Here is a 20,587-nt window from a genome sequence, read left to right as displayed (position 1 = left end):
AAACTTTAGAACTGCCCGATTTTCTTTGTTCTAGCTCAGCTAAAAAATGAAATAGTGAGCTGCAAACTAGGATTGAGCTTATTAGTTCATTTATCCCCGAAACAAGCTTGAGCAAGTCTGTAATCAAGTTATTTTGTGTAAGCTCGAATAGTTTGGGTAGTATGACAGTCACTACTTTTGCAAGAGCTTATCAATAAAATTCAAGCTAGGGTCTTATACTTAATGACCTCCTTATTTTCATTGAAACTGGTGTGTGTGTATTCAACGGGCAATCTTGAATGAGCTTCCATTCTAAACACATGAAAATGTAGTTGGCTAGAATTAATGTTAAGGTTTGAACATTGTTAGAAGTCTTAAAAATATTGAAGTTTTTGTCGATTCATTTGCTTGATGATTTTTTTCAGGAAAGTGGATTGGACTGGCCAATTCTGAAAAGGTGGGATGTGCCGTGGAAGTGGCAAACAGTTTCCCTGACCTCACTTGCTTGTGGATTAAGGTGTCTTATCTATACTTGGCAACCTTCCTTTGATTTTGAATATCAACTAAGCATATTCAAGCACTATGTGCATGCACTTGTGTGCACTCACACGTGGAATGCTGGTGCATATGAGGACTATTTTTATCCCCTCTATAACGTCTCATTTACAAGTATTTTAAGAATCTTTGTATTGTATGATCTAACCTTGGTATTAGTCAATTTCTTATCTAACCTTGATCCTCTTCTCTCTTGTGGAGATAATAAGTATATTAGTTTTATTTCTGTTCATCTACTGTTAATTGTGTTTTCATGATAATATTTAAGGCTTTAACCATCGATCAGTTGGAGAATCTAATTATTATCCAGGCAGTTTTGTTTTGACAGGGTTGATAGAGACAGCAGCTGTACCTTATCTCGGACTTCAAATTGGAGAACTAAGCTTGGATGAGAAAGCAGAAATACTTTTTGTTGATCAGGCGTACAGACTACTACCCTTGCTCTTCTATTATCAAAATTTGATTTTTTCTTTTTTTTTTTTTTTTTTTTTGACTTTTAAGTGTCATTTAGGAAATTATAGGATTTGGCAAGCCAAATTTAGAGCTGCTCTTCATTGTTAGGTCATCTTTCGGTGTACATAGTGGTGTGCATTTATTTATTTACTTATTTAATTATTCATCGCACTGAAAGATTGAAATTTTCTTTGTACAAATTTCACCAGTTTACCTTCACTTCTATGTTTGGCTAGCATAACATGTCAATTCCCAAACAATGCTAAGTCATTCTCAAATTTAGAGTTGCTTTTTGAGAAAATGTTAGGTGATATGCGAGCAGCAAAATACCTGTGGAATATGCGATAACCCCGCAGTGGACATAAAAACTTCATTTTTACTTTTATCCGAAGATTTATCATGCACTTTCTACCATTCTGCATGCGTTCTATGGATCCTGCTGTTGTTCCCTTTCGGTGCAGCCTCAATCTTTTTGTGTGTCTCCAACCTCCACCCTCTACTTCTTCCTTTTTTTTTCGGGCTTCTTCAGGCTGAAGAGATGGCTCGATATCAGAAACTATTAAGTCAATGTCCAATGTGTAAGTCATAAAAACAACTATATGAGAATCAGAGACATTGCCTATTGATTGAAAAGTTCCATTAAGAGGTTAATAGATAACCGAAATATTTGTTTTTTTCTTATTTAACTTTACACTCTATATTGAAACAATAAATGGGTCTAACTTCATTTGAGTTATTATTTTGTAGCATTACAACTGCAGTTGTACTTGGAGTGGTGTATAGCGTTGCCAATACGTTTCGACCACTTCCTAATGACTTGTTTCGCTATGGTAATAATCATGTTTGACATGTTCATTATTTTATCCTGGATTTAGAAAACAACTTCTATTTTAATATTTTGGTGGTTGGCTATTTTAGCTATAACAGGTTACTTCTGTCATGTGAAACCTCACATAATCTAAAAGGATAGGCATGTATGATTGCCTTTACCTATAGTACTGTAGTTATTGGAAAGAAATATTTGTTTCATGCATTGCTATTATTATAGAGCTGCAAAAGTTTTGTTCTTGATTGGATTCTTGGCAATTGCTTTGTTCACTGTTAAAATCTACATTTGGACCCAGAACCACAGTTTGTCGGTTTACCACTGAATATAATTGTTTCAGATTTGAGGGAACCTTTCAGTCTACAGAAAGGATGGCTCTTGTGGGCAGCAATTGGACTTGTCGGAGCTCTACTCGCTATAGGATTAACAGGAGTTGCCCTGTCCTTTTTTAGTGGTGATACCCCGCAAAGAGAGGTCAGAAATTGATTTATAATATTAGGAACTTCCACACAGCTTCGTTTTTTTCCCTTAAGGTGCAGAGAACGTATTCATATGACTTTCTTGGTTGTAGTGATGGGGATAGATATTTAGAACTTAGAAGTGATCGTTGTTGCATTCTTGTTCAACAGTACTATAAGCAAATGTACATGGACTTTCTCTTTGAGCCATATATGAGAGTGATGCTATAATTTTCTAAATGAATAGGCACTCTCTCCCTCTCTCTCGCTTTATCTCTCTCCATAGTTATATGTATATAAATGACACTCACACAATGGAAGGCTTGGTGAATAATGATCTTGACTTCACTTCATTATCCAGTTGAAGTATCATACATTTTTTGTTGGCTCTTTTTTCTAATTGAACCAAGGTTTTACTTTGATTAATTTAAACGACACAACTTGGTTGTCATGTTTACATTTGATTCTAGATATTTGTAGCTTTTGTGCTTTCCACTGCTTGAAGGATCCTAATTAGAATCTGTAAATTGGTTTCAGACTGATGCTCTTGTTCGCTTGCTTCCATTGATTGGATCATCAAGTATAAGGTACTTCAACAAATGGCTATGTGTCTTAAATTACCAATTCGAAATACATATCTTGCCATAGTTGGATCTTGAGGATTAAACAACCAAGTTAATCATCCTTATTTCCATGTAGCACTGCCTGCCTGTTGGGAATCACAGGTGTCCTTGCTCCGCTTCTCGAGGAGACTGTGTTTCGAGGTTTTTTTATGGTGTCTCTTACTACGTGGTATGTTATAATTTCTGATTTCTGAATATGAAATTTTCTTTTCATGTTGCATTGTTGTAGATTAATTGATATCTAGCAAACACACTATCATGTTGACAATATATGTATATACACAAGGACACATGTGCTCTAGAGGTCTATGAGCAAATTTCAGATTTGGTGCTCTCGCATTCTGGCTACTGATTTTGCTCATTCTTTTGATTTTTATATTGATTAGTTGTGCTGAAAATGCTTCCATGTTTAAGTGCTTGATTCTATGGTTCATTTTGGGTGAAACTTAATAGGGGTTATCTATCTATATTATTTCTGTACATTTTTATACTATTTTTTTTTTTATCAATTAAATTTTTTGGTTTTTAATTATTTACAAGTAATTGAACCAGTAAGTGTGTCATTATATTTAACATACAAAGAAACATCATTTATATACCAAGAGGCAAGAGTTATATTCATTTGGTCTCAAATATGATTTAAAACACAATATTTAACAAGTTAATGAACCAATAACTGTGTTATTATATTTAGCATACCAAGAGACAACAACTATAATACGAAGAGGCAAGAGTAATATACATTTGGTGCGCAATTTTTAATTTTAATTATTAATTATTACACACATGATTTAAAACACAATATTTGTGCAATTGCATGGGCGACATGGAATGTTTTTTTTTTAAGTGAAAGGGATGTCTTCTATTCAAGAGCAACAATTTATTCATGGTGTGTCTAAAACAGGAGAATCCGCATCATGTGTGGTTTTAGTTTCAATGTGGAGTCGTCAAGGTGATCTTTAGATATGAAGCTGAACATTAATCTTAATGTATTTGTTTTGTATTTCATATAAATGTTCTGTTAAAATAACTTAATTTTCCATGTTCTCACAAGTTCACAACAGTTTTCTAGAGTAACACAATTTAAGACTTGATAACATCATGCATATTTTCTTCCAACAAACACGTTCTTACATTTTTTTTTTTTTTGATAAGTAAAAAATATATTAGAAAAACGTTCAAAAGGGGAACGCGTCCCTAATAGACAAAAACGAAAGAGCAGAGGTCAAACCTACGGACCAACATAGTCCAAGACAACAAAAAAATCATCAATCGAGGAGCAATCGCTGCCTCTTCCATAACAGAAAATAGAGCGAAGAATGTGAGACTTTAGGATTGCTAGAGACGATTCCTTTCCTTCAAAATTTCTGTTATTTCTCTTTCTCCAAATACACCACCAAACACAGTGTGGGGCGACCCTCCAAAAATCACGAGCATGACCAGTAATAGGGCATCTTCTCCAAGCATTAATAAATCGAAAAGAATGCTTAGGTATTATGCACTGAACTCCAAAAATACTGAATATGAGATTCCAACAATCAGACGCAACAAGACAATGTATAAGAATATGGTCCACGGACTCGCCATCAGTTTTACATAGACAACGCCAATTAACAATGGTATTACCTTTCTTGCACAAATTATCCAATGTTAGAATTTTTCCCCAGGTAGTAGTCCAAACAAAGAAGGCGACTCTAAGAGGAGCCTTAGAGCGCCAAATACACTTCCATGGAAAATCATGTCCAATAAAATTAGACAAACACAAGAACATGGATCGCACTCCGTATCTGCCATGAAGAGAGGGGGTCCACAAAATGTCATCATAACCTCTGCCAACATCCTTCTTTCTATACAACAGGTCCAAAAAGACGCAAACTTCTGCTACCTTCCAATCCTGAAAGGAACGCCTAAACCGCACATTTCATGTAACTCCACTATTATCAAGATGATAACAGTCAATTACGTAAGCATGCTTATTCTCGGCAATACAAAAGAGACGAGGAAAGGAAAGAGACAACAACTGATCACCACACCATAAGTCTTCCCAAAATCTAACATTCGTACCATTCCGAACCTTGAAGCGAATATGGGTGGAAAACACATCCCAACCTTTCCGAATAAACTTCCAAGCGCCATCGCCTCCAATAATAGATACAGGACGAGAGGACCAACCTCCACTCTCCTCCCCAAAACGACACGATATTACTCTTCTCCATTGTTGATGACGCTCTTTACCGAACCTCCATAACCACTTTCCCAATAAGGCTCTATTAAAAGGGACCAACTTCCGAATGCCTAAACCGCCGAACTTCAAAGGTTTGTAAACCTGCTCCCAATTAACAAGATGATACTTGAACTCCTCTCCACCCCAAAGAAAATCTCTCTGAATTTTTTCGATCCGTTCAGCAACAGAGCACGGGATTTGAAACAAAGATAAGAAATATGTGGGAAGGGACGAGAGGGTGCTCTTAATAAGAGTGACCTTCCCCCCTTTCGAAAGATATTGTTTTTTCCACTCCGCCAATCTTTTTTCATACCTGTTAATCACCGGATCCCATGTCCCCACTCTTCTGGAGGAGACTCCCAAAGGTAATCCCAGATAAGAAAGTGGAAAAGCACCCACTCCACACCCAAGAACTGCAACTAAGGAGGAGATATCAGAAACATCCACCACTGGGACAAGCACACTCTTTCCAACATTAATCTTAAGACCAGACACCGCTTGGAAGCATGTAAGAATGCATCTCAAGTACTTGAGTTAGGAAACATCAGCATCATAGAAAACCAAGGTATCATCTGCAAACAACAAATGGGATATCTCAATCTAATTAGCAGCATCTCTACCAACTGTGAATCCCCTTATGTAACCCAGATCCTCTGCTTTTTTCATTAATCTGCTCAATCCCTCCATAACAATAAGGAATAGAAAAGACGACAGAGGGTCACCTTGTCTCAAACCACGCGAACTCATAGTCATAGCTTTCGTTGGCTTCTTTTGTTATCGGTGGGCATATTGTTATGAATACAAACATACATTTATACTTCGAGTAAACTGTTAGACCTTAGTGTAGAAATGCAGAGTTGGATTGGCTTTTTTTAAAAAAATTGTTTCTTTATTTTTACTTGAATTAATTTAAATAATCTTCATTACATTACTATATTCTTTTGATACCCTTTTTTTTTTTTTTTTGTTTGGGGGGGGGGGGGGGGGGGGGAGTTGTTGGGGGTTTAGGTAATACAATGATAGAATTAGCACAAAATCAATATGTACAAGTTCTAATATGTTGTTAGTTTACTATAAGTTTTAATAACACGTGCATTGCACTGCCTCTTTTCCTAGTATCTATAAATTGCAGAGAATATTTTTGGTAAACTATAAGACCAACTTTGCTTGGTCGTCATATATTATGTTGTGCAGCTGAGAAACAATGTTCTTATAAAAAGAGAACAACTGAAAGGATGATAACTTGGACAAATAGTTAAAACAGGAAAGATTTAAACTAGAAATGAATTGATTGTTGTAAAGTTAGACATTCATCACACTGTGAAAGAAAGTTGATTGAGATGATTTATTACTGTGCAGATGTAAGACTCGGGTTTGTAGTTGATCAGGAACGAGGAGGAAAGTGATTCTAGAACTTTGCCGCAATAGGGACCTTTTTGGGATATGGGAAGTCCGGAATGGCAGAAGATTAGTGTAGAATGAAAAGAAATGATGGAGACAATATCAGGATCATGATGACTTGTCCATAAGTGTTGTCCTTGAAGCACCGTACGCTACTGGAATGTCTAGGGGGCACATTGGGTTCACCAATGTTCCTTCCTTTGCCATTCTGGCCGAGAGTCTGAGACACAGATGGGCTTTGGTTGTGCACTGTGCAGTGACTGCCCACTTCAGTTCATCCATAGAGAGATGCAATCATCAAAATCAATAAAAAGTCCATCATGTACCAAGATCCAAACGGACCAATCTTGTCTGGAGGTACTGCCCATGACATTCACCCGTTACCTTTCCTTACCTCGGCTTGCCCCTAACCTTAGCCAACATGCCTTGGTAAGTTTGAAATTATGTCATGACAGCACAGGGGTTGCACCATGATCACTGTGGTCATAACATTGTGTGCCCAACAATATGACACTCTTACACCAGAAAAGCCAAATTACTTAGGTCATATTGTACCACGCACACATCAGGACCACACTATCCATTATCCAAAGGTAAGTGATACTTCTGATGATTTCAGTCAATCACAACTATACTGCATTCAGATTATGGCATAGGATGAAGCATGTAATCTGAGTCCCTTGACTATACTATCGGAGAGCCAAAATGGGGTGACATTACCCTAAGCACTCTAATAGCTATCTTGATGAAATAAGTGGGTATGTCGCATTCTAGAGTTACACCGCAGAGAAAACCTTTCATTCTTTAGGTTTTATTATTATAGGTACCCCTTGTTGATGCTTTGGGAGGTAGTGAATGGAACATGCTTTATCTGGATGCAACTACGAGTCGCACCTTTGGTGTGCAACCCCTCCTAGCACTATCCCAAATACTAGGGGGGTGGACCATATTTTTGTTTTCTTTATGTTAAGCGGCCTTCCTTATTGTTATCTTGCGACCTTAGGGCGCCTACAATTCCATTCTTTAATCTTTGGACCATGACATTGCTTTATACCTTAAAGCAGCAAAGGCTAATGGTTGCACCAATCCGGATTCCCGGTTGTTGGATTTATAAAGAAAGTCATTCACTTATAAGAAAAGACATGTTTCCTGTTAGTCTGTGACTAGACACTAAAACCTAGATAAAATAGGGTAATGAAAAGGGCTCAAACAGTTATTGATGGAGAACAAGTTGTTATTCGCATGCTGAACCACGCATGATTTGCCTCTACTCTTGGAGAAGGGGCAAATACAGATGAAATTAGGTTTTTTTATTTTATTTTATTTATTTTATTATTTTGGCATTGTTCGAGTTTTAGGGTTTATTAGGTTTTGCTTAATGTTTTGCCCATATAAAGGCTCCTATGTAAACGGACTATTCAGCTTTTGATTATTGAATTATAATCGTGAGTTTGCAGACTCTCTGTATCTCTTTCTCCCTCTTTGTTCTTGCTATTCTCAATCCCTCAGTCTCTCTCTAGCCTCTTATCTTTCAATCTATCTTCTCAACCCTTCATCTGTCTTCTCACTTCCTTCTCCTAGCCTCATCTCATCTTCTCATTTCATCCCCTTCTTTCTCTCTGGTTCTAAATTTACAACAAGCCTAACTGTCCTGCATCAGTTAGCCTAGATAGCATGGGGCATGACTTACTACTGCAAAATTTAGTGTTTGTTGCAATCATGTGCAAAAATACATGCCCCCAGCATATGCATATGAGCTCACATTTACACATCAACAGTTTATTGATTCTTTATATGCTCTCATGCTCTACACAATTCTCTCTACAGGTTGCCTACGCCAGTTTCTGTCCTTATTAGTGCTGCAGTATTTGCAGTTGCACATCTCACTCCTGGAGAGTTTCCCCAGCTGTTTGTGCTCGGTATTGTTTCTACATTGTATAACATTTAACCTAAATTTAAGCAGTCAATTTATCATTAAAAATGTAGGAATACCAATTAATCATTAAAAAGGTAGGAATACCAAAAAAAAGAAAAAGATAGAAGTGCAAAAAGCTCACAGTATCCATAGTCAATGCATGTACTACAAAAGAAAATGTGCAGCAACAAAATGTTTTCATCTTATCATATGGCGAGGTTCCAAAACTAACAAGTTTTGTTGATATTTCATGCATATTAAAACAAAAACTATTATAAATATTTCTCATTAAACATGCTACAAACTGATTTTTGATATTTTGAAAAAAATTAATTTTTCACATTAAGAGGTAGGTAAGGTTGCCGGTGATTCTATAATTACATAGATATACAAAAACTGAATCCAAGTAGATGGGTACTAAGACTAGTTAAATTGAGTGGGTTGATCTATTGGGGAGAAGGGCAAAAGAAAAAAAAAGAAAAAGGTAAAGAGTTCAGTTGAGTGCTCGGTGCAAAATTTCAGGGCTGAAGCACATGTAAAAATTTTGAACTCAACATGTTCAACCATGAATTCTTGTTTTTAAATTTGTTTATGCAAGCATTTGCTTAGAAATCGAGGAAGCGTATTTAATTAACAATATCTAAGTTTTAACAGTCTTTAACATAGTATGGAAACAGAAGGCTCTCAGCAGCACCGTGATTTGCTTCTTTCTAAATATTGTCAAAATGGTCCACCGTTTTTGAAGTAACTTACTGTATTTTATATGCATTTAGGGACTGCTTTGGGACTTTCATATGCTCAAACTCGCAACCTTCTGACTCCAATCACTATGCACGCCCTCTGGAACTCAGGAGTAATCCTATTTCTTACCTTTCTTCAGGTAAATTGTTTACTTCTACTGGATTTGAATTTGCTTGGGTCCCGGGATGACCCACATTTAGTTTACAATTTAGAATGATATGCACAATGGAAATAGCTTTTATGGCACCCGGTTATAATAAAAAAAAAATTTATTCCCTTGTCAACCTGTTTATGAATGTCAGTCAGCTGAAGCACATAATGTTTATTATATAATGCTCTTCTTCTCTAAATGCATCAATAAATTCTGAAACAAAACTTCCGAAAACTAAAAACTAAATCCTTGAGAACAAAGAACCGGACCCAGTATTGTTTGGATCCTTTGGGGCAAAGTAGTTGCGAACTTCCCTTAATTTGTAATCGACTTTGCATGTTCAGGTCTATTATTATGTCTCTGTAAGTGCTGAAAATTCTGCTCCTCTTTGTTTGTTTGTAGCTCCAAGGATATGATATCAAAGAATTGTTGCAGGCATCTGGATAAAGATCACATTTTTTGAGGGTACGGACCTTGTGTAAGATTGGCTTCGGTTTTTTTTCAATGTTCCTTACAGATTGAGAATGACCAACGTATGGTAAAATGTATAAAGTTGATTAGCCTATGGAATTCCTAGCAATGGCACTTGTAGAAATACCACAAGCATGTAATTTTGTTAGCAGAACTTGTTAACTTGTAATGTATTGCAACTTTAAGTGCTTTGATTTTATATGCTTTTACAACTTAATTGTTTCTTGTGTTGTGTAACTTATGTGTACTTTCATTAGAGAGAATTTGAACTTGTGTGTTATGGTCTGGTCTGTCTTGATTTTCTAAGAGATGTTATGCATTACACTCTACAGGAATATCATTGTGATGAGCCTAAGTTTCTAATTAATTTTATTAATCCTTTTTTTTTATTGGTAAAAAACTCACTCACCAAGAAGTATAATCAACGAGTGTTCAACCTTGTTAGGGCAATATGGTAAAAAGAAAAAGAAAAAAAATTGTGTAGAAGATAAAAAAAAAAAACCTCAACAAGTTTTTTTTTGTTTTGTTTTTGTTTTTGTTTTTTTTATTTTAAAAAATCTATGTAGTCGATAACGTGCTTTATTGACTAATTGAAAGTGAAGCGAAAGATAAGAGACTACAATGGAGTTTAAATTCAAGTATCTCGTGTTACAACGGGTAACATGTTTTGCTGACAAAGTTATTTTCTTTGTCATCTATATTTGTGTTCAAATCAACTTTAAGTGGTTTGATTTTAATCATTTTACGGACTACACTCTATGGTCAATGGTCAAACCATGATCATAAGAAAAAGTTAAATAAATTATTATTAACTTAAACAAAATACTAAGATAGTTCTATGGAAAAAAACTAAAACAAGGACTAAAATAAAAAAAAAAAAAAAATGGCCTGCACATTTTATGAGGATTTACACTGTTGAGTTCTATTGTAAAACTTGTGACAGGCAATATAATAATTAGTTTGACTATATTTCACTACATGTTGCATACTTTTTTGCTATTATTATTATTGTTGTTATTATTATTATTATTATTATTATTATTATTTTACTAAGAATTTGAATTTTTTTTTTTTTTTTTAATCCTGACAATTAACTCCGACTTGGGGAGACTTGAACCCTAAAGTGGAGTTTTTTTTTTTGGCATGCAAAGGGCTTAACATTCAAAGAGGGAAGTCAAAGACTGCTTGTCCAGTCTTGCCTAGTGCACGTGACTTGTAGAATTTTGTGTGTGTCTTTAGGTGAATTAGTCTTACCTGTAACGTATGGAAATACCTCTATTAAAAAAAAAAAAAAAAAGGATTAGTAAAATTAATTCACTAAACTTATGTGGACTTTGTTAAGTTTGGCTGTGCGTGATTGATGCAAAAAGGGGTTAATGTTCACTGAGAAAGAGGTAAAAAAAAAGGTTGGATTTCAAGAATTTGACCCACTTTTCAATTTTGGTTACACGTTTGGGAAGCAAACCCTAGGTCAAGGAAAAGATATAAGAGATTCCAAACGAGGCCTATGTTTGGGAAGTTTCACTAAATTTGGAGTCTCCAATTTTAGCACTTGACTATGTGAGCTTCCCCATTTAATAGTTGGTACCATACTTGTTGTCCACTAAGCAGACATGGTTAGCAAACTAAAGCAGAAATTTGAAAAGGTGAAAAAAGAATTACTACATATGTTGAACATTTTAAGGTAGTGAAGGAAAGTCAAACAGCATTAAGTTCAATTATAATCCGTAGTAAATAAATTAATAAATATAAAAAGAGTTCCATGAAATAACCTTAGTTAATTTGTATAATTGCTTTGCAAAAAGCAAGAAATTGAGCAAATCCATACCATTGTTTTCCAAAAGGGTCACAAAATCGAAGGAAATTGACTTGTGCTTCTCTTAAATGTGCCAACACACTCATCTCTATAATTCTTTTTAGGAAGTCAGTTTTGTCCAAAGAAAAGCTAAACCAATGTATGTGTCTCTCTCACCCCCTCTTTTTTTTTTCTTTTTGTTGGTGGGATGGTAGCAATAAAATCAAGCTAGCAAAATAAAAATTGTCTTATGATATTCAAGCCAACCAGTTAAGTTTATTTGTCAAAGTGAAACAATTAAGATATTTCACTTTGAAAAATAAGCTTAACTAGTTGGCCTTAATATCATTTTCCATAAAGATTTGAACTGTGCAAAATTTTAGGAAAGTTCTTTTAATAAGGTCATAGGCTCCTAGTGTTAGAGGTTATCCAACGGATTAAGATGAAGAGGGTGTTGGACTTATAAGAGTGGTTATGCAGTATCACCTAACAGTTTAAATTTTTGATCGAATGACAAATGTCCAGCATATTACAGAGGTATCAGAACATATCCTGTCACTAGGAGAACAGTAAGCAGGGTGGTCCGACCCCAACGAGAACGTTACGAGTTCGAGTGTGGAGATAATTTTAGAACTTCTTGTCTGACATTGAATTTAGATGAAGAGAGTCTTAAACTTATAAAATCAAATATGCAAAACCACCTAACAACCTAAACTTTTAGACTGGATAACAAGCATCTTCCTCGTTTCACCTAGCTTGTAACAAAAAATGAAGGCCAAGCATAACCAGATTTTATTGTATGTACAATGTAAATTTACCACTTTTGGAGTGCCAATACAACCTATTCAAGTTCTAAGGTTGGGTTAATACCCTATAATGTCGAGGGCAAACTGTCATTTTATGGTGATAGGACACCTTTGCCCCTCTTGGCCCCAAGTCCTAGCCATGTAACCAAAAAGTCACCTTTTAAACTTGATAGGTTCAGAGTGCCAATACAACCTATTCAATTTCTAAGGTTGAGTAAATACCCTATAATATCAAGGGCAAATTATCATTATATGGTGATAGGACACCTTTGCCCCTCTTGGGCCCAAGGCCTACCCATGTAACCAAAAAGTCAAATTGCTCATGGATAGAGATTTGACTCTGAAAGACATGTTGTGGTCCCAAAAGGGTCAACTAGGACCTCTAATTTATTCTAAATAGCACAGGGTCTTTCCTCGTAGATAATGACTATATCTTATTAGGCTATATCCAATATGTCCATTTGACAGAAAATATTCAATCTGACAGATGAGTGGAATAGAAACTCTGAGAATGGAATGGAAATGGGATTTTTGGATCCTGAGAGACTAAAATATGCATAATCTCACTGTAATAGACAGTTGAATATAAATTTGAGCTCTTGCATTGGAAGTTGGTTTAGGTCCACATTACCAAATATTTAACAATTCAAACCAAGGCTATATATATATATATAGGTCCACATTACCAAATATTTAACAATTCAAACCAGGGCTATATATATATATATATATATATACTTGGAAGTTTGCTTTGTCTTGATATTTAAGAAAGAAATTTTCATGACATTAATATGAGAAGTGTGAAATACACATACAGAATCATGATCCCAAGAAACTGCTGATTTGGTAGTTTCTTGAGATTCCTCAATTTGGACTAAACAAACCACAAATGCATGGTTTCATGAAGGCACAAGTAGGAAAATAAGAGTCTTTGCTAGATATTCATTGTCTTGAGCTGGGGTTTCTTGGTAGTTGTTCTTGAGAACTTGCCCTTAACTTCTCTGTAAGTTATCGCGATCCTCGCGAAAACAAGCTTCTTTAAAGTCACCAGAAAAGACGGCTGATCCTTCGGAGGCAGACCCCTTCTCTGGAAGCATATAATGGCTTCAAATTAAGTGAACTTCTTTGTTAACTTTGTCACTTTGAGTTCATCTTTTTAGTTCATGTCTTTTAAGGTTGCTTCACAGTTGAGAGCTGTTCTTCTGTTAAGGAGTACTAGTTTTTGAACTTTCAATTCAAGGGTTTGGTTTAGTTTCTCAGAAGGTTTTACTTTTCTGTTAGGTTTATAGGATCAACAAAGACTTTCAAAACTCTCTCGTCCCTTTTAAGGATAGAAAAAAAAAACTTTAAGTTTTAGTCCATATATATTGTTTCTCTAATATTTTTTTTTCCATTGATTCTTAAATAGTGAGAAAGATTGTGAGGATATATATATATATATATATATATATAGAGAGAGAGAGAGAGAGAGAAGGGAAAGAACTGTATATGGATGAGAGGAGTGATACAGATAAAATGGATGAAGTCTTGCTGCCAGGGTTTAGGTTTCATCCCACTGATGAAGAACTAGTTGGTTTTTATCTGAAGAGGAAGATTCAGCAGAGGCCTCTCTCCATAGAACTTATCAAACAGCTTGACATCTATAAATTCGATCCATGGGACCTTCCAAGTAAGAGAAAGTTCATGTTTTTTTCTCTTTTATGCATCAACTTATTAGTCCCATGCATATATGATATAGTTTCAGTAATTTTCATTATAGAAGAGAGGGTGGGACTTGGCACAATGGTAAAGTTGTTCCATTGTGACCTGAAAGTCACGGGTTCAAAACCGAAAACGACTTCTCTGTATGGACGTAAGGCTGCATACACATGTTCCTTCCCATTGTGCACTAGACTAGCCCTAATTTTCATCATAGAAGAAATGCAACTGAGCTCTTAATTGGCATAAGCTTTTCCACTTTAGGAGTTTTATTTGTTTGAAACAAATACAAAATACAACTCTGATCCATGCATATGCACCACAGAAAAAAAAAAAAAACACACACACACACACACATTTATACATATGAAACTGAAGTTAAAACACCCTTGAACCTTTAAGAATAGGAAAAGGCTATTCCGAGGGCAAGATCTTACAGTGAGAGTGCTCTCATAATATATTTTATTCTTAAGATTATTTTATTAAAAAAAAATCATCTTCTTGTCAAGAGTACTGAAAACTTATTTTCTTTGTCCTTGTTGACGCAAGAAGAGTTGGCAACTACTGGTGAGAAAGAATGGTATTTCTACTGTCCGAGGGACCGGAAGTACAGGAACAGCACACGGCCTAACCGGGTAACCGGAGCAGGGTTCTGGAAAGCCACTGGAACAGACCGGCCCATCTACTCCTCCGACGGTTCCAAGTGCATCGGCTTAAAGAAGTCCCTTGTTTTCTACCAAGGCAGAGCTGCCAAAGGGACAAAAACCGACTGGATGATGCACGAGTTCCGGTTACCTTCTCTCACTGATCACTCAGCGCCACAAAAGCGATTTGTGGACAAAAACATTCCTACCACTGTAAGCCATTAGAAGAGTTCAATTTACATATTATTTGCAGAAACACTATATTCTAGTACACAGAGTACTAAGACACTGTGTGTTGTGGACTTGCAGGACTCATCATGGGCAATTTGCAGGATCTTCAAGAAAACTAACTCCACTGCACAAAGAGCAATATCTCACTCTTGGGTGTCCCCAATATTACCTGAAATCACCACCACATCTGATGTACTCACCCAAGGTGTACACAACACTCAGTACATCAGTTCAGAGAACATGTCATTGACAGCAAAAACAAGTCCACTCATCAAATATGGTAGTTGTTACTTTAATGATATACAACAATCTTCTTTTACTAGCTTCTCTCCTTTGGACGTCTTTCCCTCCAACAATGGAGATCTTCCCCTAAGCTACACATTTCCGTCCCTCGACATGTCAGGACCTACCAAACTCACAGTTGATGCATCTTCTATGCCACTGAACATGTCATGTTCCATATTGGGAGATTTTGGTCAGTATGACAACTTCGAAATGGAAAGGAATGGGAGTCGTGGAGAAGAGACAGACTCGATAAAGGATCCGAATGTAGCACATTTTTCTGATCAATGGGGGACTACGAAATCTGTTGGATTACCCTCCAGTTTGCCTTCAAGTCTGTCGGATGCATGGAGAGAAGATTTTCTATGGGATTCTTCCCCTTGTCCTAGTAATCAGATGTCCACTAGTTATTCAACTAACAAGTGCTATAATTAGTTAATCAAGTTGAAACACTGTAGAACCATTGTTTGTTTTCCAGTTTTGTGCACTCAAGTTCATGTCAAAACAATATAGGATAGCAGTTTATAATATTTTTTGTAAAGCCTTGAATTTCTTTTCTGACTGCGAAATGAAAAAGAATTTCTAATCCAAGTATTATAATATCGAAAATTTAGTCACTACTCTCTATGAATAAGTACAGAGATTAATTTCAATGGCTATATTACATAGCAGTTGAAACTACATATCCATCAAACTCTGGAGCCTTTATATCAAATGGTAGCATTAGTTTTAGCCTTTGTAATATATATATATATATATATATATATTTTGTTCAATAACAATGTATATATTCAGGGAAAAAAAAAAAAATAACAATGTATATGATTAAGGAGCAGTTAATTTTACAGGGTCGTTGAATTTTTTCTTTCTAAGCAGCATTATTATAGGAGACTTCCGTTAATTAGATCAGAATTTTTAGTCAGATGACGGTATTTTGGGATAGCAGAGTAATTTTCAGTCTAGATATAAAACTAGATTATTCACTCTAATGGAGCATCTCAGTTGCGAAGCCATTCGTAAGTACTGAAAATAGGGATCAGAGAATCTGCTCGCGGTTGTTCAGAACCCCATCCCTTTTCGAAAATGTCTTTCGAATTCATCAAGCCAAAATTGAGGGATGGCACTTTGTATGTTCATTCCCAGGCCAGTTCGTTTGCAAACAGAATTTGAGCTAGTAGGATTGGAGGAAATCCTAGCTGACAAGTGATTTCTTTTATTCAAATTTGAAAATAAGGACTCTTCTAAATAGACTTGCCATTGCAAATAAGCTTAACATAACATAGTAGAATTCAGGGAAGGTGTTTATATTCTATTGGAACTTTCATCTAAACAGAGACCACTTTCACTGGTCAAAATCAAAGTCCCACAATATTTTCAACAGGTGCCGCTCCCATGCTCCTAGCACGATCCCGCTCTCCCGCTCTCCGTATGTCTGGGACAGCACTCCTATTCTCAATTTGTGACTTAAATTTTGCCGCTCTCGCTCTATGTAACCTAGGTCAAAACTACAAACTATTTGCCGCTCTCACTCAATGTAACTTAGGTCAAAACTACTACAAACTATTTGCCTCTCTCATTCTATGTAACTTAGGTCAAAACTACAAACTAACTGAGCGCTAATTAGAATATCATTTTTCTATTAGATACTAAATCAACAAATCGTAATAAGAAAGTGAAAAGTATGTCTATTCTCTCATTCTACAGCAACTATGGAGAGAGTATTTTCAGGCATGAAACGTGTTAAAACATGGACGCGTAGTAGGATTTGAGATGAATTTCTTACTGACTGCTTGACCATCAACATTGAACGGGAACTTGTTTGGAAAATTGACTAGGAATCTATTATCGACGAATTCGAGTCTTTAAAGACTCGTCGAGCACAACTTAAATAGATATTTTGTAATATTTCAATTCAAATATTTATTTATATTATGTTATAAAACTCTTTTCTTTTTTTTTTTTTTTTTTTTTTTTTTCGCTTAAGAAATTTTGTTATTAAATTTATGTTTAATATTAGCCCACCCAACGACAAATCCTGAATCCGCCCTTGGAAGTAAAGAGTAAGTATTATAAAGTTTGGTGTATAGATGAAAAACGATATGCAAACCCACTGCCAAGTGTTGAGGAGGACCAATGGGATTACCTCATTAAATATTGACGTACAAATGCAGCACAAGTAATTCGTAATGTTATTTAGGTTATTTAATAATATTATATTTATCATTCCATGTATGTAGGTATATTCCTATCTAATGTGTATTCACATTTGGATAATGTTTGTGTCCATCCAAGATGAAGTTTATTTAATCCATTAACGTGGCCCAATAGAATTGTGACAAGTGTTTCGAAATAAATATAAAATTGATAATTGAGGTTTCGAATTGGTGGTTCGGGGATGATGTTTGTTTGCTTGATTTGGTTGTTGGAGTCCGAATTTGGGTGTTGATTGCTATGGGTAGTTGAATTTAACTAACAAAAATATTTCCATGTCTTTCATTTTAGGGTTAATTATAATGACACCCCCTGAGGTTTGTCCTAATGACAGCTATATACAAGTTAACCTCTTTTTAAACAATAAGACCCCTTTAAGTTTGATAAAATTAACAAGGACACCCCCACACAAGCTAAAATGACCTTAATGCCCTTTCACTTGTGAATTAACCCATTTGAATTATAAAATTACCTTTTTAACCTTTCTAATCATTTCAATTGACCAATTTAGCCCTCAAACCACCACTAAAGCTGAGGAGCCCTACACAGATTCAATCAGCTCTGCGATCATGGATTCTCCATTGGAATCTCAGTCACATCCCCGTCGTCGACCACATCAGCCTTCCATCATATCCATCCTCCAAGAACCCATCAAGTAGCTCCTCCTTAGTCGCCGCCCCGACTGCTTCTTCACCGACACATTCACCGCAGGTCCGGTGGTTCCCTGACGTCGTTAACGCCAACGGCATCCCGCGAATCATCTTCAACAGAAGTTATTGCTTCGCTCGTGTATGCGTAAGCAAAGGTCGAGTTGTTGGCGGCGGCAGTGAACCCCCAAATTGAGGCGTGGTTGCCCATGGCAGATCAAGAGGTCGTCACGGAGACGAAAGTCATCGCTAATAGATCCGGTGAGTCGAAGAACGAGATCCTTCCCGACGCCGACCTAGCACTGGCTGCAAAAACTCCAATGACCGCTTATCCTGAAACACTGGCGGCTGCCTCGAGTGCATCGGCCTCGGCGGCGCCACCCTCGCCCATAGCACAGGTGTATTAAGTGACTAAATAATTTTTTCCCTTTCTTCCTAAGTTCACCCTGTTCTGTCCATCCTCCCAAAAGCACCTACCATTCCACCACTACCCACAGCCACATCCACCACTTCTCTTTACATATATATATATATATTTATTTATTTATAACCCTAGTTGCTGTCGACGTCGCAAATGCATCACCGCCGTGTCATCCCCACTGCTAGCTAGTAACCCTCATCGGAACCCAATCTCGTCGCCCTGGTCGTCACCATCACAGGAGCCCAAAAGAAAGACTTGCAGAAGTTCTAAACGATCTAATCTTCTCTCATGTCGACCGATCTCATGAACTACGAATGTTTCCATCAAAATTTTGAATCCAAAGGTTGTGGGTGAAGAGGTGGTGGTCCGGTGGTGGCTGCGATGGTGAGTGATTTAGTGGGTTTGGGTAGACAGAAGGTGATGAGGGAAGAAAAAATGGGTGGCTGGTATTGATCTTACACAAAGGGCAATTTGGTCTTTAAAGAGTTTTGATATTTTATCATTAATAGTAATAAAATATTAAAGGACAATTTCGACTTTTCATAACCTTTTAGGGGTTGTTTGGATGCAATTTTTTATAAGGGGATGTCATTATTCAAAAAAACTCCAACTTGTATATAGCTGTTAATATGACAAACCTCAGGGGTTGTCATTGTAATTAACCCTTCATTTTACTTATATTGGGTAAAATATAGCAAGGCTCTGATTTTTGGATAAAGATACCCCTAAAGTTTGATACAATTACCAAAGACATTCCAAGGGTAATAAATTGACATTTTTACCCTCTGACGGTTATATTGACTAATTTAAATATTAAAATTACATTTCTAACCTCGTATCCGTAACTTCTTTCCTCTCTCCTCTATGTTCTCTCTTCCTCCGCCCCAACACCAACACACACATACTGTTACACAGATTCTCAGAGGATGTGGTGTACTTTCAACAAATTTCCAGTATGCCAACCCAATAGATAGCACTGTCTCGCAGATCATAGGGAACACAAAATTGGTGGTCATATGTAAGTAAACCGGTGAAACAGAATTTATACACACACACACATATATATACAGATACATATAAATATACACACCCACACACACACATATATACACAAACACAAGGCGGCGACGAGCGGAGTTCATCATCACCACTCACGCGCCCGACACGTTCATGCGACTAGATCTAACTCACGCCGAACGCGCCCACACGCTCATTCTTCCACCTTTTTCCCGACCCAACTGGTGAAACACAGTCCCAACTCCCGCGAGCTTCACCGTCCTACCTTGCGTGCTTAGGCGACCCAAAACAGAGAGCGGACCTTCACCTCCATTCAAGACCCAGAAGTTTCAAAGTCAAACCCAAACGCGGCAAACAGCGAACAACCTAAAAGGCTTCATCAATCGGTCAAGATAGCTAACTTGAGTGTAGGTCAGTGAGCATGAAGAAGATACAGTGATCTTAAGTGTCTCCATCGGTGCAAACACAAGGCCGGAACTCCATTGACTCCGACGATCTCCGAGCTGCTCCATTGATTCCGGCCAAGCTTCATTCACGCCATATACATCCGGCGAGCTTTGGCAACTATGAACACCAATAAGTTTCCTTTAGGTAGAGATGTACTGTCGAACCCAGATGAGTGAGTGTATGAGTTTGAAGAAGAATATGAAAAGTAAAAAGATTAGAGCAAGAAGTAGAAGATTCACGGTTGAAGGTCAGAGAGTGAGAGAGAAGGAAGGGGGCGAAATGAATCAAATGATGGAGATCAGATTTAGAGGGTAATTTGGTAATTTAGATATTTTTGATATTTCATAATTAAAATTAATAAAATAATGAAAAGATAAAATTGACTTTTCACATGTTTTAAAGTTTTGTTTGGATGACAAATTTTACAAAAGGGTGTGGTTGTTCAAAAATAAATAAATTTTTATTTGTCCTTATCTCAAATCTTAGGATGTCAATGTATTTTACCTTTATTTTTTATACCTTTATTGACTTCTTTACCCTTTTATAGTCGACGCATTATCACCGTGGCAATTTTTTTTTTTTTTTGAGACT

General features: G+C 36.5%; 2 protein-coding genes across 3 annotated transcripts in view; both read left to right on the top strand.

Annotated features, from left to right (window-relative positions):
• Positions 1-10,014, top strand: part of LOC132294859 (uncharacterized) — a 36,936-nt gene extending 26,922 nt beyond the window's left edge. Inside the window, exons 2-10 of one of the 2 annotated variants that reach the window (XM_059792867.1) lie at positions 405-496; positions 849-956; positions 1,735-1,817; positions 2,154-2,287; positions 2,809-2,858; positions 2,971-3,063; positions 8,347-8,438; positions 9,208-9,314; positions 9,729-10,014. In XM_059792867.1, the coding sequence (XP_059648850.1) occupies positions 405-496; positions 849-956; positions 1,735-1,817; positions 2,154-2,287; positions 2,809-2,858; positions 2,971-3,063; positions 8,347-8,438; positions 9,208-9,314; positions 9,729-9,773 (804 nt within the window). In that variant the 3' untranslated portion in view covers positions 9,774-10,014. The remainder of the gene's footprint in view (positions 1-404; positions 497-848; positions 957-1,734; positions 1,818-2,153; positions 2,288-2,808; positions 2,859-2,970; positions 3,064-8,346; positions 8,439-9,207; positions 9,315-9,728) is intronic. The other variant, XM_059792865.1, reaches the window with a different exon arrangement.
• A 3,872-nt stretch (positions 10,015-13,886) lies between these two features.
• Positions 13,887-15,688, top strand: LOC132286913 (protein FEZ-like). Its single transcript, XM_059789347.1, has 3 exons — positions 13,887-14,067; positions 14,649-14,953; positions 15,050-15,688. Exons 1-3 carry the CDS (start codon positions 13,887-13,889, stop codon positions 15,686-15,688), a joined length of 1,125 nt encoding a protein of 374 aa, XP_059645330.1.
• Positions 15,689-20,587: the final 4,899 nt, after the last annotated feature.

Source organism: Cornus florida, unplaced genomic scaffold (genome assembly GCF_030987335.1).
Source record: "Cornus florida cultivar Cherokee Brave unplaced genomic scaffold, ASM3098733v1 CherokeeBrave_3.0.0_Hap2_Chr02, whole genome shotgun sequence".
In the NCBI taxonomy this organism is placed as follows: Eukaryota; Viridiplantae; Streptophyta; class Magnoliopsida; order Cornales; family Cornaceae; genus Cornus; species Cornus florida.
This window is presented reverse-complemented; position numbering and strand designations above follow the sequence as displayed.

Excerpts from the sequence above, each read along its gene's own strand:
- LOC132286913 (XM_059789347.1), top strand. The coding sequence starts at position 13,887 with ATGGATGAGAGGAGTGATACAGATAAAATGGATGAAGTCTTGCTGCCA. Across the intron at positions 14,068-14,648 it reads CGATCCATGGGACCTTCCAA|AGTTGGCAACTACTGGTGAG; the intron begins GTAAGAGAAAGT and ends TGACGCAAGAAG. Across the intron at positions 14,954-15,049 it reads ACAAAAACATTCCTACCACT|GACTCATCATGGGCAATTTG; the intron begins GTAAGCCATTAG and ends GTGGACTTGCAG.